A 19,854-nucleotide genomic window follows, 5' to 3' on the forward strand; every position below is an offset into this window, starting at 1 on the left:
TAGTGATTCCTCACTTACATATAACATCCTGTGCTCATCACAAGTGCCCTCTTTAATGCCCATCACTCATTTAACCCATCCCCCTATTCACCTCCCCTACAGTAACCCTCAGTTTGTTCTCTATAGTTAAGAGTCCCTTATGGCTTGCCTCTCTGTTTTTATCTTATTTTATTCTTCCTTTCCTTTCCCTATGTTCATCTGTTTTGTTTCTTAAATTCTACATGTGAGTGAAGTCATATGGTATTTGTCTTTCTCTGACTGACATATTTCGCTTAGCATAATACCCTCTAGTTCCATCCACGTCATTGCAAATGGCAAGATTTCATTATTTTTGGTGGCTGAGTAATATTCCATTACACACACACACACACACACACACACACACACATTTTATACATACCACATCTTTTTTATCCATTCATCAGTCAAAGGACATTTGGGCTCTTTTCATAATTTGGCTATTATTGATAGTGCTGCTATAAACATCGGGGTGCATGTGCCCCTTTGAATCACTGCTTTTGTATCCTTTGGATAAATACGTAGTAGTGCAATAATTGCTGGGTCATAGGGTAGTTCTATTTTTAACCTTTTGTGGAACCTCCATACTGTTTTCCAGAGTGGCTGCACCAGTTTGTACTCCCATCAACAGTGTAAGAGAGTTCTCCTTTCTCTGCATCCTCACCAACATCTGTTATTTCCTGAGTTGTTAATTTTAGCCATTCTGACAGGCATGAGGTGGTATCTCATTGTGGTTTCGATTTGTATTTCCCTAATGATGAGTGACACTGAGCATTTTTTCATGTGTCTGTTAGCCATTTGCATGTCTTCTTTGGAGAAATGTCTATTCATGACAAAACCTACGTTTAGGTGGAGCAAGAGGTACTTGGGTACTTCCATAGTTGATGAGCTTTTAAGTCAAATACAATTTTTACTTCTCCTTTTCCTAAGATTTTAATCTAACTTAAATGAATATCAAGGAGAGTCTCATAAGAAATGAAGCTTAGGTGACTGGCAGAGAACTTGTCCAGTCCATTCAGGCTGCTATAACAAAATACCATCTGCTGGGTGGCTTACAGCAGATATTTCTTTCTCACAGTTCTGGAGTCCAGGGAGTTTAAGATCAAGACAGCATAAAATCTAGTGTCTGATAAAGGCCCACTTCCTGCTTCCATAGATGGCACCTTCTTGCTGTGTCCTCACATGGTGGAAAGGGCAAGGGAGTTTCTTAGGTCACTTTTATAAAGGCACCAATGCTACTCATGAGGGTTCCATCCTCATGACAGAATCACCTCCCAAAAGCCCTACCTGATAACACCATCACTTTGGGGGTTAGGCTTCTACACATGGATTGGGGATGGTGCATTCAGACCACAGTAGAGTTCATCTTACTCTTCAGGGATGGTCATTTATATGCCTCAAGGCATATTTATTATCAGCTGAAAAGCACATTCTCAAGTCATTTCTGTCTGAAAATGATGACATTCCTAAGTCAATGAATTGACTACAGTAGCACAAAAAGCTAGGCAAAAATTCCTTAGTCACAATACTCTAAAGACAGATCTGGACCTTGTAACATCATCTTAAACCACAGTCTCATTGAGAGTCCTGTGCATACAAAGGCTGGAACTCAAAGACCACCGAAGTGTCCCTTCAACCACTCATGGTCTATCTCTGGCCATGCCTTTCCTCACCACCTACCCCGTTTTTTTCTTTTTTCTTCTTTGTGTACAAGAAGGAAGAAAAGGGGCCAACCAATAAAAAGCTAAATTTATTCTTTGGGATTTTCCCATATATTTATATATGTTCTCACTGTGATTTGCAAGGCATACTAGTTCGGTATTGATAACACTGATAGGTAATACTCTACGGTATTCTCTTACTGCCTTGAATCATACTGCAATCCTAAGGGGTGATCATCCAACTCATCCTAATGTACCCAAGTCCCCTTCCCATGATTTGGGAAGCATGTCCAAGAAAATGACAGAAACACCCACTTTTAACTCTTTAAAAGCAGAAACATACGGAATAACCAAGGGAAAATCCCACCATTGCTTAATCAAATTCTCCTGTGAATAGAGCAGATAGCAATAGGATTTTGTGTGTGTGTGTGTGTATGCATCTGTGCACATGCGTGTACAAGTATACATGGGTATGCAAAGATTCAGGGGAAGAATTTTTCCCTTTGGGCAAATCAGGTTCCTTTGGTCAGTGTGAGGTCAAGAACTTAATAGGACTTTTTAAACTGGGGAGTCCAATCTGATATTTAAACATACTGTGAGGCTCCATTCCAAATATCTTGGGCATGGAAATAATGAAGAGAGTACCATCCCTTGTCACAGCTTGTTGACTGTGCTAACAACCTAAAATGAATCCAGGACCTAAGATTTGGGGAGTTTAAAATAGGCAGGAGGGGCCTTTCCTCCTGTCCATCCTATTCCATCTGCGAAACTCCTCATCTTGTATAAAGACCAGCTTAAATATCACCTCCCTTTAAAGCCTTGCCTCCCACTCTCAGGAAAAATTAGTTGTTCTCTGCTCATCTTTGCTCCCATAGCACTTTGCACAAAACTCTATTACAGCTATTATGCACTTATCATACTAAATTGCAATTTATCTGTTTATGTGTCTATTTCCACCAGAATATGCACCCTCGAGGTTAAAGGTCGGGTCATATTCATCTTTGTATTCTCAGCGCTCAGCACAGTCAGCACTGACCCAACAGCCACTTAAAACATGTTTTAGTATTTTTATTATTAAAGAAATGCATGCCCATGTTAAAAATTCAAAACAGCACAGACTGGTATAAAGGGAAAGGTTAAAAGTTGCCTTTCCACCATCCAGACCACTGGGTCCACTTCCCACAGGAAATCACTCTTAAGGCTTGTGTAAAAATGCCTCAACACTACATGCCCCCCTTCTACCCCACACGCAGCTAACCAACATGCATGGCTCTCAAAGCTGCCACACGTGCAAGGCTGACCGCCTCTGCTAGCAGCACAGCAGGGCTGGGTATGAGGCCCCCGACCCCAGGGTAACGGCCAGGGAAGTGCTGTTGCTACAGGACAAGGGTGCTGTTAGACTAGGACTCAGTTCTACTCCGAAGTCTTGGAGTTGATAGTGAGTTCTCTTCACTCACTGACACGTTTCCTATTTCATCTCTTACTCTTTTCCCATGATCTACTCCAGTGCTTCCATGCCTCTGTTATAATTCTGTCTTTTTTGTCTCTCCATCTGCCTTTCTCTGTCTCTGGTCTGTCTGTAAGACAGACAGAGGATATCTGTCTTTATCCCCTTTATCCAAAAGATATCCTCTTTATCCCCCTCTCCTGTCTTGCTGTCTCTCTCTGCCTCTGTCAGGATCTCATACTGTCTCTCCCTCCCCCTCTTATTCTTTCTTGCTCACCAGCTCTCTGCTTCTACTGTCTCTCTCATTCCTGGGTTTCTTTCTCTCTCTCTGTCCTGGAGATGTTCTTCCACTCAGCTCTCAGAGTCAGTGACCATCGCCACAACAGTATCTAACATTCCACTTTCAAGGGTAGAGACCTAAGTGTTGTATATCAGAGCTTAAGCCGCTGTGAGTATATGGACACGCACGGGGATGCACATATCTATTATGTAGGCGATCATATGTACATATATGATTTAGAGATGGAGACGGGGATGCACATATCTATTATGTAGGCGATCATATGTACATATATGATTTAGAGCTCAAGACAGAGACTAAGATTTAAAACAAAATACATGCTCTTTTATTGGAGACTGGAGGTTACTAGAATTTTTGGAAGGGGTGGTCAGGCAGATTGTTGAAATTACCTCTGGATCTCTCTTTCCGGAATCAGCAAGGGGGACGGTAAACAAAGGGCCTGGTAGCCCCTGCTGCTGCTCACTGCACCCGAAGAGAGACACAGAGTGATCTTGCTGCTTTGCAAAAACCCTGGGCACTAGCTCTCTCCCAACAACAGTGATTGGAAGCAGATCAGGCAACTTGAACGTGGGCTCTTTGTTTAGTTCAGTTGCCTGGAATTCAGTTCTAATGAGGCCAAGTTCAAAATCGCGCCTGCTCTCTCTTGTTTTGTTTTTTTCATTTTTCAAATAACTTTTAAAAATAACTCAAGCAATGCATGTTTATTGAAAAACAACAACAGTGAAACTATGGACAAGTGAAAAACATCACCTATAAACCCAACATTCATTATAATCACAGGCGAACATTTCGAATCATACTCTTCCTCTTTTTTTTTATTTTATTTTATTTTTTTATGAAAGTGGTATTTTATAGTATATAATAAGTTTTTAAAAATATTGAGTCCCGGGCACCTGGGTGGCTCAGTCGTTAAGTGTCTGCCTTCAGCTCAGGTCATGATCCCAGGGTCCTGGGATTGAGTCCCGTATCAGGCTCCCCGCTCAGTGGGAAGCCTGCTTCCCCCTCTCTCACTCCCCCTGCTTGTGTTCCCTCTCTTGCTGTCTCTCTCTCTCTGTCAAATAAATAAATAAAATTAAAAAAAAAATATATTGAGTCCCTTCCATGTCCCGGTATATTTCTAGGGGCTTGAGATATTTGATGGAACAACACAGACCAAAAAACCCCCTGACTTCATGTGGCTTATATTTGTACTATTTTTTAATCTATTTTTTCCCTTTCCAGTATTTTGTGGGGGGTTTCCCAATTCAATGTATATTTTTACATAAGCAATCTTTTAGTGGCTGAATATTCCATAACACTCATGAATAAGATCATGGGTTGTAAGTGAAAAGCCATTTTCCCCATGAAAAGAGCAAATAAAACACTGTAGTTGCTAAGGGCTGGTGGCCCCAAAATGTGCCACTTTGGTGTGCAGATTATTTCAAGCTGAAAATAATCAAAGCCCAAATGACTTGGGAAGAATTTTTGACCTACCCCACAACTGCTAAAAAGAATTTAGATGGAGGACCTGCTCCGGGAAGGGAGCTATCCCCATAGACAACTATAGTATAACATGAACAAGGTGTAGGAGACATGGAAGAACCTAGAGAAGTCTTTGTTAAGATTCCTCTCTGTGTCCCATTGTTTCTATATGATCCAGAAAATATTTTGTTTACCAAACATTTTTTTCTTTTTCATCTTCCCGTGAATTGTCCTCCTCCTCTTTCAAGTCTCAGACCCATACCCCTTTCTCCTTAGTTCAGAATGACATATATACCCCATTTTGCTTTACTCTCTTTGGAATCTCATGCTTATGTGGATTCCCTACACACAAGAATTAAATTTTATTTTCTGTTACTCTGCCTGTCAATTTAATCCTTCGACCAGCTAGAAGAACTTTTTTTTTAAGATTTTATTTATTTATTAGAGAGAAAGAGCGTGCACATGAGCAGGGGGAGGGGGTAGAGGGAAAGGGAGAAGCAGATTCCCTGCTGAGCAGGGAGCCCAAGGGTGGGGCTTGATCCCAGGACCCCAGATCATAACCTGAGCCAAAGGCAGAAACTTAACCAACTAGGCCACCCAGGTGCCGCCCCTAGCTAGAAGCACTTTCTTTAGAGTTTAGAAAATTTTCCCATCCCCAAAACAGCAAATATTTAGTAAGCAAGTTGTGATATTGTGATTTATAATAAGAAATGTATATTTGATCTTCATTTCATCTCTGGCACCAAGCTCCCAAGACCCTGGGAATTTCCTAAGTGATGAGAAAGATAAAGGTGTCCTTTGTTGGGGCACCTGGGTGGCTCAGTCGTTAAGCCTCTGCCTTCTGCTCAGGTCGTGATCCCAGGGTCCTGGGATCGAGCCCCGCATCGGGCTCCCTGCTCGGTGGGAAGCCTGCTTCTCCCTCTCCCACTCCCCCTGCTTGTGTTCCCTCTCTCGCTGTGTCTCTCTCTGTCAAATAAATAAATAAAATCTTTAAAAAAAAGGTGTCCTTTGTTATGTTAATGAGATGAATATGGGATCACACCTAAGAATGGAGGCTGGTTTCAACCCTGATTGGAGGGTTGGGAAATTTCAGTCCCACTCCTTAACCTCGGGGGAGGGAAGAGGAGCTGAAGGCTGAATTGATGGCCAATGACTTAATCAATAATGCCTATGTAATAAAGCCTCCATAAAACCCAAAGGACAGGGTTCCAAAAGATCCTGGTTTGGTAAACATGTGGAGATTCAGGGACAGCATGCTCAGAGAGACCACCATGCCCTTTCCCCATACCTTGCTCAAGGCATCATCTTGCTCATCTCTTCCATCTGACTATTCCTGAGTTATATCCTTTTGTAAGAAACTGGCAATTTGGTAAGTGAAATGTTTCTCTTAAGTTCTGTAAACTGCTGTAGCAAATTAACCAAACTCAAGGAAAGAGTCATTGGAACTTCTAATCTATAGCTGTTTGGTCAAAAGCACAGGAGACACCCTGACATCTGAATTTGGGAGGTGGGGGATGGCAGTCTTGTGGGACTGAGCCCTTAACTGGTGGAATCCAATGCTACCTCTGGGTAGATGGTGTCAAAACTGAGTTGAATTACAGACACCCAGCTGGTGTCAGGGAATTGTTTGTTGGTATGGACCCCCCCCATCGCCCCCCCCCCACACACACACACTGGAAATTAGGTCCAGAGCCTTATTACAACTATTATGTGTAAATAGCTGGAGACATTGAGAGGGATGACAGAAAGAGTAAGACAGAGTCCTGGCCTCATTATAAAATGGAACTGGAATGCAAGAATGTAACTGCAGAAACAGAAGCAATATCAAGAGCAACATATTAAAAATACCATTTAGTAGGTCCTACATGAGCATTAGTAATTCTAGTATTAATACTAACAAAATAATGGTGATAACAATGATGATGATAATAGTTAAACTTTACTGATTGCTTGTTATGTGCCACATGCCACTTTCAGCATTTTTATATCTATTGTCTCCTTTAACCATTAAGAAACCCTATAAAAAGTATACCATTATTATCTCCATTTTGCAGTTGGGAAAACTAAAGCACAGGGTCGTAAAGCTAATTGCCCAAGTTCACATATCTAGTAGATAGTGGAGCAAGAATTCAACCCCATCACAAAACATTGTGTTCTAGTTAAAATAATGTAGTCTTTCAGCCACCGAAGACATGGTTTACTCATGGTCATATGGACATCCAGGAAAGAAACTGCCTAGAATACATCCAGTGATAAAAATATCACCATTTGGCCAAAAAGTATCATCTTCTTCTGTCTGGGGACCTGCGCTGTCCCCTGTAATTGTCTCTCATTCTCCTACAATATGTCACACCAGGTCTTCTTCCCTGGGGTCATAGTTTCCATGGAGAAGCTGATAAAAGCTGTGGGCTTTAGCTTGCCATGGGGAAAAGTGAAGCATATTGATACTTATACACAGTGCAGACAATGGAAGGGGTTCATGGACCCCAAAACTCACATATGAATTTTAGGGAAATGATTTTCAATCTTTATAGAGTTCCTAAGGGAATTTGTAAAATAAAGATTCCTAGTCCCCATCAACAGATTTAAAAGCAGGTCCCATGAGGTCAGACTTTGAGAAATGCTGCCTGAGGTGCCCATGGCTGCCCAGTTCAGGATTCTCCCATCAACTCAGCAAAATGTAAGTCAGGGTAAACAGGGTTACAGATAGGTTTCTAAGCAGGTGACAACCATGCCTAAAATAGCTTTTTCTCCCCTTTAATGGTTCTTATCAAGAGTATATTTTGGGGGGCTCCTGGGGGCTCTGTCAGTTAAGTGTCTGCCTTCGGGTCAGGTCATGATCTCAAGGTCCTAGGATTGAGGCCCCAGTTGGGCTCCCTGCTCAGTGGGGAGTCTGCTATCCCTCTCTCTCTGCTCCTCCCCTCCACTCTTGCACATAGGCTCTCTCTCAAATAGATAAAAAAAAAATTTAAAGAGTGTATCTTGGGAAGTGTTAAGGGGAAGACCTTTTGCATTTAACCCACCCAACCCTCCCCCAAAGACCCTGAAGCAGAAGGATCTATGGCCCACAATTTTGTGTCTCAGTAGCCTCTGCTACTCTGGTTAGGGGAAGATGACTAGAGGCATCAATCCACTGGCTTCAGGGCACAACGGGATTAGTTGGTGGTCTAATAACATGACTCTTATTAGCACTTTCTTTACAAAGCATATAAGTTGCCCACAGTGTCACTCTAGGTTCATTAACCAGCAGGGAGAAACCAAATAGCACATCCCACACATCCTCCTACAATAACAAGACAACCCATATTAATAACCCCAGGAGAGCCACTCATGTGGACAGATGGCCCTTAAGGCTTTGATCAAGCTCCATCATGAAGAAGCTTATTACCAAGTAAAATGTATCAGGTTAGTGCCCTGAGATCGGGATAGGACAGGGAAAACCCTGAGGTGGGGTCCCTGTGCTAGGAGCTCCCCTAGGACCCCTCTGCCCTGACTTGTGAGGTTCTCCCTAAAGAAACTCAGAACTGAACCCTTACAGAAGGTCAATGTGATCAAAGAGAAAAAGCTTTAGAGCCAGAAAGGGCAAAAATCAAATTCCAGCTGTGCCACCCTCCGGCTGGGTGACCTTGGGCAAGTTCCTTAAGCCATGACTTCCACAACTTTAGAATGAGGACAATAATACCTCGTTTGTATTACGGTGGTGGGAGGATGGAGTGAAATAATGTGATGCTCTAGAATGTACTTCCAGGGAAGCTGCTCACTAAATTGGTGGTTATTTATAGTATTGTGAAGAGGGGATTCTATTATAATCGATACACCTTATCTGGCCATAGGGAGCTATCATGGTGTTCAGCAAATTCTCCTTTGCTCACATCCCCACCCCTACCCCCAAAGTCAGAAGGAGTAGAAAAGGCAATAGCTGGTAACTCCATTATAATCCTTGAACAAATAAAATCCGTGAGTTTCAACAGGAACCCTTCAGTTTGGCTACTGCTGTCCCCAAATGTTGACATTCCCTTGACTAGACCATACTTAATGTTATTTTAAATGGCATTTCCTCTGCATCAGACAATTAAGGAGGGGAAGAGGTGGCTATTTCCCTCTTGCCCCCAAGCCCCTCCTACAACTAGCTCAGTTATAAGTAATCTGATCTCTGAAGTCCATTAGCCGTGGAAGATGGAGAATGGGTTTTTGCCAGAGACCTGGCTTGCAGAAAGTCCCATCATCTCTTCTTAAGGTTCCCTCTGAATGGTTTAAACAATGCCAAGAGCATGACTTTTCATAAGGCCACTTGCTCTGAAGCCCTGTAGAAATAACCTGAGCAGCTGAGCCTAGAACTCAGGAGCTCCGTGGCCAATATCCACACTTCTTCAAACATCAGCAAACATTATAGACACAGGTGCATAGGCTTCAGGCAAACCGAGAGGCTGGGATGCAGCTGTTCTAACTCTTGCCTGTGGAAAGCCAGTGGCGGGCCAAACCAAGAATCAGTCTACAGTGTGACAAAGCGTTGTTGACCCTCTTCTTCCACTAACTGACCTGCTTATTAAGAGCAGCGCCTTGATTTCCCTACCTGAGAAATGTAGATGATAGTTGCCTTTCTTATCACATAGGCTCTTGGTGAAAAAATAAAAACAAACAACAACAACAACAACAAAAAAAACAAAAAACAAAAAACTGAGGTAGGGGAAGTAATATTCCAATCTTTGAAAGCTGAAGCATTTTGCAAAGGAAATGGCTATAACTGATCTAAAGTGGTATAACAACATTCAGGAGGGCTATAGACACAGAGACAATAACTTATATACATGGAAAATTTCACGTGGGATTTCCTACAGAACATTCATGCCCTTTTTCTATCTACTTACCTTTTAGAAGAGGCTCTGTTCTTTCTTCATAAACCTTGCACAGTAAGATTCCACCTTTGTTTCTTGCCGACCATTTGACGATTCCTCTCATCCCACCTGAGCACAGCGCACCCCCCTTCAGAGTAACCATTCCTCCACCACAGCACCTGGCTCCCCCTCACACTGACCACGCCTATTCTCTGCCATCACCATTGGCCACTGCAGCAACGCCATTTTGGCTCGTTTCCTCTCTAGGACACACAGATGCATTCTCCACTCTTTCTAGCCAGAGATACAGAACAGTAATTGAGACATACACAAAGACAGGATAAATATTTTACATATGTTTAGTGATTTAACATCAGCTGGCTGGGAACTAAATTAATTTACCCTCTGGGCAGCCGGGCCCATGATATTTCTGACCAAGGACTTAAACAAAAGAAAGCCCTTTGGAGAAAACTGTGTGTGGCAAATGTCTAGGTAAAAATGAAACAATGATGTCTCCAGCTGAGATTTAATGTGCAAATAAAGGCAATAAACACAATCATATCTTTAAGTGACCACTCTGGTTTTATTTTCTTTTTGGGCTTGGATTATACCCAAAGTCACTAGAAGATGAATGTGTATATTTTTGCTTAAGGAGTATTTTTTAAACTATTTCTAAGACGAAAACTTCAGTTAAACATGGTTTACATTTAATGTAGGCTAATTTCTTGGAATACATAGGAATTTATATATCTCTACCCTTGACCTTCAGTCACACTATCCATTCAGCTCAAAATATCCTTGTAATAATCTCTGTCTCTTGACTATGGACTCTGAAAAACAAACTGAGGGTTCTAGAGGGGAGGGGGGTAGGAGGATGGGTTGGCCTGGTGATGGATATTAAAGAGGGCACGTTCTGCATGGAGCACTGGGTGTTATACGCAAACAATGAATCATGGAACACTACATCAAAAACTAATGATGTAATGTATGGTGATTAACGTAACATAATAAATAAATAATCTCCATCTCTTAATCAAAATATTATCTCCATTTCAAGGTTCACTTGAAGCACCTGTTCTGCAATGAAGTTTGAAGACCACCCCAGTTTGTAGATGTCTGATCCTCTTCTGAACTCCTACAGCATGCTACGCCCTCAGAGGACACTTAGCTTCGGCTACCTCTTCAGAGGATTCTTTGAGTACAGGACAGAAAGCGCTTTGAGGGAGCATATTATTTCTTTTCACCTTTGTGCATCACTCCACATATATCTCTATTATCAGTGTCTAACAAATATTAGGACTCAATACATATTTGTAGAATTAAAAGTAAATATGATAATTTGTGTAAGCTTCTTAGCATAATGTTGCCACATGGCAATCTCTCCTTGAAGGTGAGCAATTATTCTTCTCTTACTAAATAATTATTAAATTAATAAGTCCATCAGCTTTTGTACCTTAGTCTATGAATTTCTGGGGGTTTTCTATAAAAGGATGTGGAGAGAGTTCCCAGAGTCAACATTCATGTCGTTTTCCTCTAGAAAACCCCTTAAATATCTTAAGAGAAACTGACTTCCCAATTTCATATGAAGATTTTTTTTTGTCCAAAGATAAAAAATTCCTTAACATGAAGATGTGATACAATAAATATAATAAATTAGGTTTTGCTGCAAACACACATTGAAAGGAATGCCTGCTTGGATCTTAAATGTTTTGATTTCCTATAAGTAGATACGCACATGAACCATGGAAAAAAGGAGGAATCACGTGAATGAAAGGCTTGCTCCTTATAGGTCAAGGGTATAGGTCATTGTGTCATTTGTGCATCCCCAACACTCCTAGTGCACTTAAATGTAGTAGGCGCACAATACCTGCACGCTGCACAAACTGTTAAGTTAATTTTAACCCCTCAGGGATTTCTGTGGTGCTCTGGTCTATTTCCATCATTTTACAGAGGATGAAACTGTTGAGGCCACATTATGACTACATATCTAATTGTTGTACACAGTCGAGACTGTAACTCAGGATTCTTATCTGCCAGTAGAGAATTATTTCTGCAATTAAAAGAACAAATAGCATTTATTGAGCACTTACTACGTACCAGCCACTTCACATACATGATGTCATATCTTCAAGAAAAGCCTGCGAAAGACACACTATCCCCATATTTTAGTCGAGGAAGGTGAAGCTCCAAGAATTTAAATGTCTTGTTCAAGGCAGAATGTGGTAAGCAGGAGAGCTAACATTCAAACTCAAATTTGTCTGCTCCAAACCCACTGCCTTCCATGTCACACCACATTAACATTCATTAATAGCATAAAGCACCGATCAGAGAAGGAAATATGTGGGCTTGCTAGAGAAAGCTAAAATTGTTTATCATTTTACTTTATTAAAAAGTAAAAAATATGTTTAAATGTACAGTCAAAGCAAGTGTTTACATGCAAAATCTCTCCAAAATCAGGTTTGTAAGTCACTTAGAAAAGGAATCTGTTCGTGAAGAACACCAGATCTGAGAGCAGAATGATGGCAGGTTACCTCGTGCTCAATGAATCACCAGGTGCAGATTCCATGTCTCACTAAAGATGAAGAGGTAGGCGGATAAGAGAACAACCAAATCACTACTTAAGGTAAAGAGTGCAATGTGACAGGCACGTGTTAAAACCCTTGCTTTTCTACAAGGAGATGGAGCGCCCAGCTAACACTGCGCCCTCTTCCAGCATCATCTGAAATCCACCCCAAGAGAGGATTATTTAAAATACTGACTCCAAGAGGTCTGAGCTCTTCTGTCCTACCTGAAAATCTTTAAGACCAGCCATTCTATGAGGTTTGGGTGCCAGCCCCTATTTGCCACTGACCTTTTGTACCATCTCAGTAACTCAGTTAGCTTCCAGAGCCTCAGGTTGCTTCTCTATGTAATGAGAATAAGAATATCTACTCATAACATTTTTGTGAAAATTAAGTGAGATGATAGAACGTAAGGCATCTACCCAAAACCTGACCCAAGCTGGGACTCAGTTTATTCACGAAGGTTGGATGGTAAATGTCAAGTCCCAGAACAACGAAAGGCAAAGTGGTACATGGAAATCAACCAGATCATCGTGGTCTATACTAATGCAGCATTAAAGTATCATAATGGCAAAATAGAAGTAAAAGCCTCTGACACTATTTCCGGTAAGAAAAGGACAAGACAGTGAACTGAAATACTCAAATTGACTCCAGCATAAAAATATGAATAATCAATATTAACACTTGCCACTCACCTATTACCTAACAAGGGTTTTATAAGGGTTAATAAGTGTGGCACTTTGAAATTTCTTGGAAATAAAGAATAAACACATGCCCCATCACACATGCATATATAGACAAATATATATTTTAACAAACTAAGGATTACTGTATAAATTTAGATCAGGGCACAGCATGCCTAGGATGAGTAGGGTAGGAACAATATGTTCTTGCTTACGACACCAAGCTCATGACAAATGATTCATACCCAGCACCTTTCATGCCAAAAGATCCCCCAGGTGTTCCACCAACTCTAGCAACACTTTCCATCAAGCTAGACTGCAGTATAGAGGAATCACATCACTCCCACGGATGAGGCAAAACAGTCATGTCTTTACACAACTGCACAAGTCCAACAGTGGAGGGGGCAGGAAGAAGAAGGGAAGGAGGCGAGAGAAACATCCAGAATTCCTCACAAGTTTGACAGGCAGCCTATAATTACCATACAGTTACACCTTTAATGCAGGTGTTATTGTAATCAGAAACCCTACTTAACAAGGCTTTTAGCTAAAGGTGAGACAGGTTCAGAGGATGTGTATTGCCTCTGGCCCTGAGTGGGTCAGGGGGTGGATTTACAGGGGGACTGACGTCTAAATGGGAAGAAAATGAGAGCCCCACAGTGTTGCACTCAGGTTTAAGTTAGTGGATTTCTTGCTCTAGGGAGACGTGAAGTGCTGTAAGTTGAGAGTTCCAAACAGGTGTACCGTACTGTACTTGACAATCACAACACACTTATGTGCAACCTGGCATGTGATGAATTGGCATGGACCCCATTTTAAGGATGAGGAAATTCACACTCAGAGTGCAATCGACTTGCCAAGATCAAACCACAAATAAGCAGAACTAGAACTCAAGTCTCCACACAGCTTTTCACCTCACAGAGTTGCCCAGAAAAAGTTTTTTCTGACTTCCTTCCTTTAAAAACAATTGTTAAACTTTCTGTCTCCTATGAATCTGGGCCAGTTTTGTTTTGTGGGACCTGGATTAAGACTATAGCTCTCCCTCTGCCATCTGCATATATATGCTTAAAAAAAAAAAAAACCCATTTTTTTTTTTAAAGATTTTATTTATTTATTTGAGAGAGAGAGTGAGAGAAAGAGCACAAGAGGGGGGAGCGGGAGAAGGAGAAGCAGACTCCCTGCTGAGCAGGTAGCCCGATGCGGGACTCGATCCCGGGACTCCAGGATCATGACCTGAGCCGAAGGCAGTCACTTAACCAACTGAGCCACCCAGGTGCCCAAAAAAAAAAACCCAATTTGTGTGTAAACAGGCAGGGATGCCGAGCCGGGGGTTCCTTACAGAATTAAAAACTTCAAAGAGTAGAAATCTCACTAGCAACATGATCTGAATGCTCAAACCTTTCACATGCACTACCTTGATTATTTGCTACATTATCTCAGACATGCCTGCATGTTGCCCATCCAAGTCCTGACCCTAAGAAGCCAGACTGTGCTTATAAGTATCATATAAAAAATAAAAAAGGCTGGCAGTGCTTGGCGCCATTTCTTAAATGGAGTTTAAAATTTGCCAAAGATGTATTCTCCTTTTCCAGCTCTTTCCAGGATCTTTCAAGAGATGAACTAAAGTAGAGGTCTAACGGGTGAGTGATATTTTACAGCTCAAATTACATTAAAAGCCAGAAATATTTTGAGTCCAATGTCCTTTACTTCTCGATACAACCAGATATAATGTTTGATGTGTTTAAAATCTCCCCTTAGAGCCAGAAGCTTTGAGTTAATCACTTAAAGCAGTGTGAAAGTTATTCAGTTTAAGAAGATTTGAGTTCAAATTGGGGGATTAATTTTAGTGGTTTTGATATGAAAGATACGATAGTTAAGGTAAGAAACGAGGGCAAGGGTCTCCGGAACTTGAATGGAAAGAATTTCAGCTTCAATTATTTGATTAAATCATTCCTGAGAACCATAGAAAACCATAGCCTCAGTCATGAGAGCTGAATTGTAGGGAAAACCTTGCTGATCCTCTCAGGACAGAAACATCAATGCAAAAAAAAAACATTTATCATGGTTTGCCTTAATACAGTTTATATCTATATACCCAAAGAACCCACGACGACAGACTATTATTTTAAAACGTTCACAACTTTCGTTAAAAAGCTGACAATGAGCACAACTCACTAAGGTGGCACTTCCCTGGGAAGGTTTCTGGCAATGACATCACAACTGAAAACATTCTGAAAGGTACCAGGCTGCATAGACTTGTACATATTACGAATACTACAATCTCAATAACCCGATGGAAGCTGAAACTCTGATTTTTTTTTCATTTTACCCATCCTTGGTTTTTACGTTCTTCTTGTCTGCTTAATGGCAGCTCAGAGAACTTTCCACACTTTTAAATCATCTTCACTTATTACCATCAAAGCTTTTACTATTTCAGCTCATTGAAGTTTTCTAGGTGCAGTTTAAGCTGGAATAGCTACCCCAGATTCCAGACATGCAGGCTTTTCCAAAAATCTAAAACCTCCCCTGACGTGGCCAATGCTCATGGACTTGCACCCACTCTCCCCAGTGTCAGCATGGGGAATCCAGCAATCCCCCTGGTCCCTTCATAAAAGGAGGGCTAAGTCTTTATTTGTGCTCTTCTCTAGAGGAGGTCAGTCAATGGGGAAGAACAGGGGGTTGTTGTCACTGGGATATATCTGATCTTCCTGGGACTGATCATGCCAGAGAACAACCACTCATTCACAGGCTGGAAAGCCCCAGCTCTCAAAACACACTGGCTGGTGCTGTTAGAAGATGCTAGAGAGTTCCCGTCCTGAAACTTGCATCCACTCGGTCCCCAGAAACAGAGAATACATTAAGGGCACCTTAGTGTCCGCTGCATATCTCTTCCCTTCTGGGGAAGAGGGGGTTAGAAGCTTTGCATAAAAATAAGCTTATACGTAAAGTCTTCTTGATCTTACTTGTGCTCACCCATAAGTCTAGCAAGTAAAAGGAAAGTCACTTAAAGGAATGTCATCCTGCCTGGAAATTTAACCCATTCACCTCCACATTCAGAACACTTAACCCCCTCTGTTTGCCTGTCTTCAGCTCTGTTACTACACCAATGAGACCAGGAAACAGGAAACAGGGATTTGCCTGCCCAGTCTGAAGCTTTTGAGGGGTTCTGAGAGGACTCTGATGGTGTCATGGGTCTCCTGATAGGTGACATTAACTCCTAGGGGAGGTGGGCAGGGAAGACTTTAGCTTGCAGCATCTCTCAAGTCCAGAAACCTCATTTCCCCAAATTCTCCATCAGAACACAACAGTCTGCTTTAACCCTTTCCATCTTTCACCCCTTGCCCTCAGTCCCCATCTACTCACGCTGCTGTTGTGGCCAGACCAGTGGACCATGGCTTGGTTGTGTGCGGAGTCGCCTGTCAGCGCGAACGTGGTGCTGGTCAGTCTCAGCTCCTCCATCCGGAAGCGAGTGGCTTTGTCCGGGTCCCGCTCCAGAGTCCCAGGCTCCTGCTGCCCTCCATCCCTTAGCACTCCCCGGGGGCTTCGACTCGCGCCCTCTCCCCGTTCTGCCTTCCCGGGATCCGCTTCACTCCGTCTCCGCCGGCCAGAGCGTGGGGCAACCGCCACGGACCCCCCGGTGCCGGGGGCCCGCTCCAGGGACAGCGCTCGGTCTCCGGGGGCCACTGCGAACAGGGGGCGCCCAAGGAGGGGCAGGGGCGTGGCAGCAGCTCTGCCTCGCGGCCCCTGGCGAAGGAAACCCCCTGGGGTCGGAGCCCAGCGCGGGGCCGAGCCGGGGGATAGCTGGGGGTAGCATGAGCCGCCGCCGCAGGCGCCCGGGACGCAGAGGACCAAGAGCCCCGCGCCGGCTAGGAGCGCGCTCAGCCGGGCTGGGGAGCCGCCGCCGGCGCCAACTTTTCCCATCGCGGGAGCGGAGAGCAGCGAGCGGAGAGGGGGCCGGAGCGGAGGCGGCGGCGCGGGGCTCTCCGCTGGCCGGCTGTGGGGGGCAGGCGCTCAGGACCCCAACTCCATCCAAGTTGGGCCGCGGAGGGGGCGGGCGGAGGCGGCGCGGGGCAGGTGGCGGCCGCTTGCCCAGGCTGGGCTGGTGCCGAGCGTGGCTTCGGACCGAGCGAGCCGCCGCCACGCGGGGGTGGAGCTGAACTGAAGTCACGGGCGGAGCGGGCGCTGGCGCGCTGGCGGGCGACGCGGGAGAGGGGAGGGCGGGAGCTGCCGGGGCTCCGGGCGCCGCGTCCCGCTGCCGAGCTGCGCCGCGCGGGTGGCTGCGGGGACTGGATGCGTCGCCGGCCCTCCCCTTGGGCTCGCGGGCGCTGCTGGCGCCCGCTCTGCGCCCCCGCGGCCGCGGTCTCCGCTCTCCCTCCCGTGGGGGCGGCCAGCCGGAGCTCGCGGAGTGCTCGCTGTGTTGGGGACTTCCTATTCCTGTTTTACTGTTTCTGTCAGTCTCTGCTGCCGTTTCCTCCTCCGCACTCCACCCCCTCCTCGTCTCTTCCAGTTTAGATGATAAGGTTGGGTGGGCTCCTGGTCTTTCCCTCCTTCGTCTCCGCGAGTTGGCGTCTTTACCGTAGCTTAAGCAGAGCCTGAGTGTCCCAGCCTGGGGGAGATCCCAGGAAGGCAACAGCAGAGAATGATGTAATTAAATGATCGTGTGTGTGTGTGTGTGTGTGTGTGGTCTGGGGGGATTTTTTTTTTTTTTTTTTTCATCAATTATTACGCTTAGATTCCTTTCCGGACCTCCTAAAGCGCTCACTGTATTTGAATTCAATCTTCCTGCATTTTGTGGGCATGTATCTTGGCTCCCCTAAGAGACCACAAACTCACTGAGGACAGGAATTGTGAGCAACTTGGAAGAAGTGGCCAGTTTATTTTGTTTGCCATTTTTATCCTCTGCTTGACACAGTGTCCTACGCGGTAGGAAATCTGTCAGTCTTTAATTGAATACATACGTATTGTGAGCCTATTCTATGTCTGTATGCAAATAGATACAGGAAAAAAGGCACGATGCTTTATTTATCCTATGTCTTTTGTGCCTAGCCTAGAGCTACTAGCACATACCTGAAGATTCTTATCAGCAAACTTCAAGGCTATGCTGGATGCTCTGCCACAGCCTAGTTTGCTGTGGGGCCTCAGACGAAGTGGCAATCTCTCAGCCTCCTACACTTTAAAATTAAGCGGTTGCATCAGATGACCTTTAAAATTCCTTCCACTCCTAAAATTCTATAATTGTATGATTATAATGTCTGTCCAGCCCAGCTCCCCTGCTACTGTTCAAAAGTTCAGATGAAGATTTATAGTAGGTGAATGGGCTTTGAAAATTACAAAGAATTTTCCCAAACCCAAGCCTTTTTCAAATGGAAAGTTTGCTTCTAAGGGTTGAAATACCTTCAAATTTCTTTGTAGTCTTCATGTGCCTAATAACACTTCCTTATCACATGGTAGCTATTAAATTATTCAAAGCGTATTTACTGATTAAACAAATGAATGCCACGCAAATCTTCAGTTTCTAATTACATTTTTGTTCATTTTCACACTTGCAAAGGTAACCTTCCTGAAAAATCTAAATTGTGAGTTTGTGATAGGACCAACTTAAAAGTAGCAGTGATGATTATTCTTCAATTAATGATACCCTTTTTGATACTGTTCAAGAGGAATTTCTCTTATATCAATCCAACCCAGAGCTGTGTTACACAAACAATTATTTAAATTCTTGTTCTTATGTCCAATCCAAGAAATATGCAAATGCAAGGGAACAGACTTCTTAGCCTTTGAATGTAAGTACTAAAGACAAAGAGTGACCTGTTTGTTTTTAAGGGAGACACAGACTGTTCTTCCAAAAGCACCTCAACTACCCAAGCCTGAATCCTCCTAAAAAAGGAACATTGTCTGGCAGGCTTCTAGATGGAGAGGAGAGCCAGAGGTCCTCCCTCCTCCCAAAACTGCAAGTGCTCTTCCTTAAAACCCAGGGCAACTGTTTTCCTCTCCTGAGAAAGGTTTTCAGAGCTTTGTGGGATTGTTTGCCTTATGCCTTCTTTCTATCCCCTGCTAACCTCCTTTCCAGTCTAGATGAGTGTGTGAGATTTCCTCCAAGAGAGGAAAAACCAGATTAAAGAGTCAGAACCCGAATAAATTCCCATTCTAATATAGGACTGGAAAATGCAAAATGGAAAAAAGAAAGAAATTAGTGAATTCAAATTTTCTGGTCTTAGTCTATTATTGCCCTACCAAAATTTAGGCGGTTTTGATTTCAAAATGAAGTTCCACCTGAAGAATTGGTAGAAAGAGAGCTGATTTTTCCTTCCCAAATAATTGATAACTCCCATCTTTTAAAACAGACCCATTACAATAATCCCTTTAAAATGAAATCATTTGCAGTCCATTTGCTGAGAATTCAGAGAGGGCAGGAGTTTTTTAAATGCCTGATTCTAATTATTCATTTGAGAAAAAGTTACACAGATGTGGGTGAAATTGGCTCCAAGAATTTTTTTTTTTTTTATAAATTCATTTTATTTCTTATGTCTCTGATCCTTTGTCAACAAGCAGAAAAGGAAAGTACGAGTAGTTCCCTAAACCATTTTCTTTTCCTGGAAGACTTCAAGAAATGGCTTAATTATGGGGGAAAGTGGGCTAGCCTATTTCAAGGTATTTCCAATCCAACAACTCACTAAGCAACCCAACAGATTGTATTAATGTACTGCATTAAGAATGGGTTATTAGGAAAATAGTCGCTATCAAATGTCAGTAGAGAACATAGATCTGTAATTCCAATAAGGAGTCTTTTCATTGTACATTGAAAGATACGCCTGGGTGGCTCACATGGTTAAGCATCTGCCTTTGGCTCAGGTCATGATCCCAGAGTCCTGGGATCGAGCCCCGCATCG

General features: G+C 43.2%; 1 protein-coding gene across 4 annotated transcripts in view; it reads right to left on the minus strand.

Moving 5' to 3' along the window:
* The window catches only part of SORCS1 (sortilin related VPS10 domain containing receptor 1), a 502,288-nt gene extending 485,151 nt beyond the window's left edge, over positions 1-17,137 (minus strand). For 2 of the 4 annotated variants that reach the window (XM_032422994.1, XM_032422989.1), the window contains exon 1: positions 16,328-17,137. In XM_032422994.1, the coding sequence (XP_032278885.1) occupies positions 16,328-16,885 (558 nt within the window). In that variant the 5' untranslated portion in view covers positions 16,886-17,137. The remainder of the gene's footprint in view (positions 1-16,327) is intronic. The other 2 variants (XM_032422990.1, XM_032422991.1) reach the window with 2 other exon arrangements.
* Between the last annotated feature and the right edge of the window lie 2,717 nt (positions 17,138-19,854).

Source organism: Phoca vitulina, unplaced genomic scaffold, assembly GCF_004348235.1.
Source record: "Phoca vitulina isolate PV1807 unplaced genomic scaffold, GSC_HSeal_1.0 scaffold28, whole genome shotgun sequence".
In the NCBI taxonomy this organism is placed as follows: domain Eukaryota; kingdom Metazoa; phylum Chordata; class Mammalia; order Carnivora; family Phocidae; genus Phoca; species Phoca vitulina.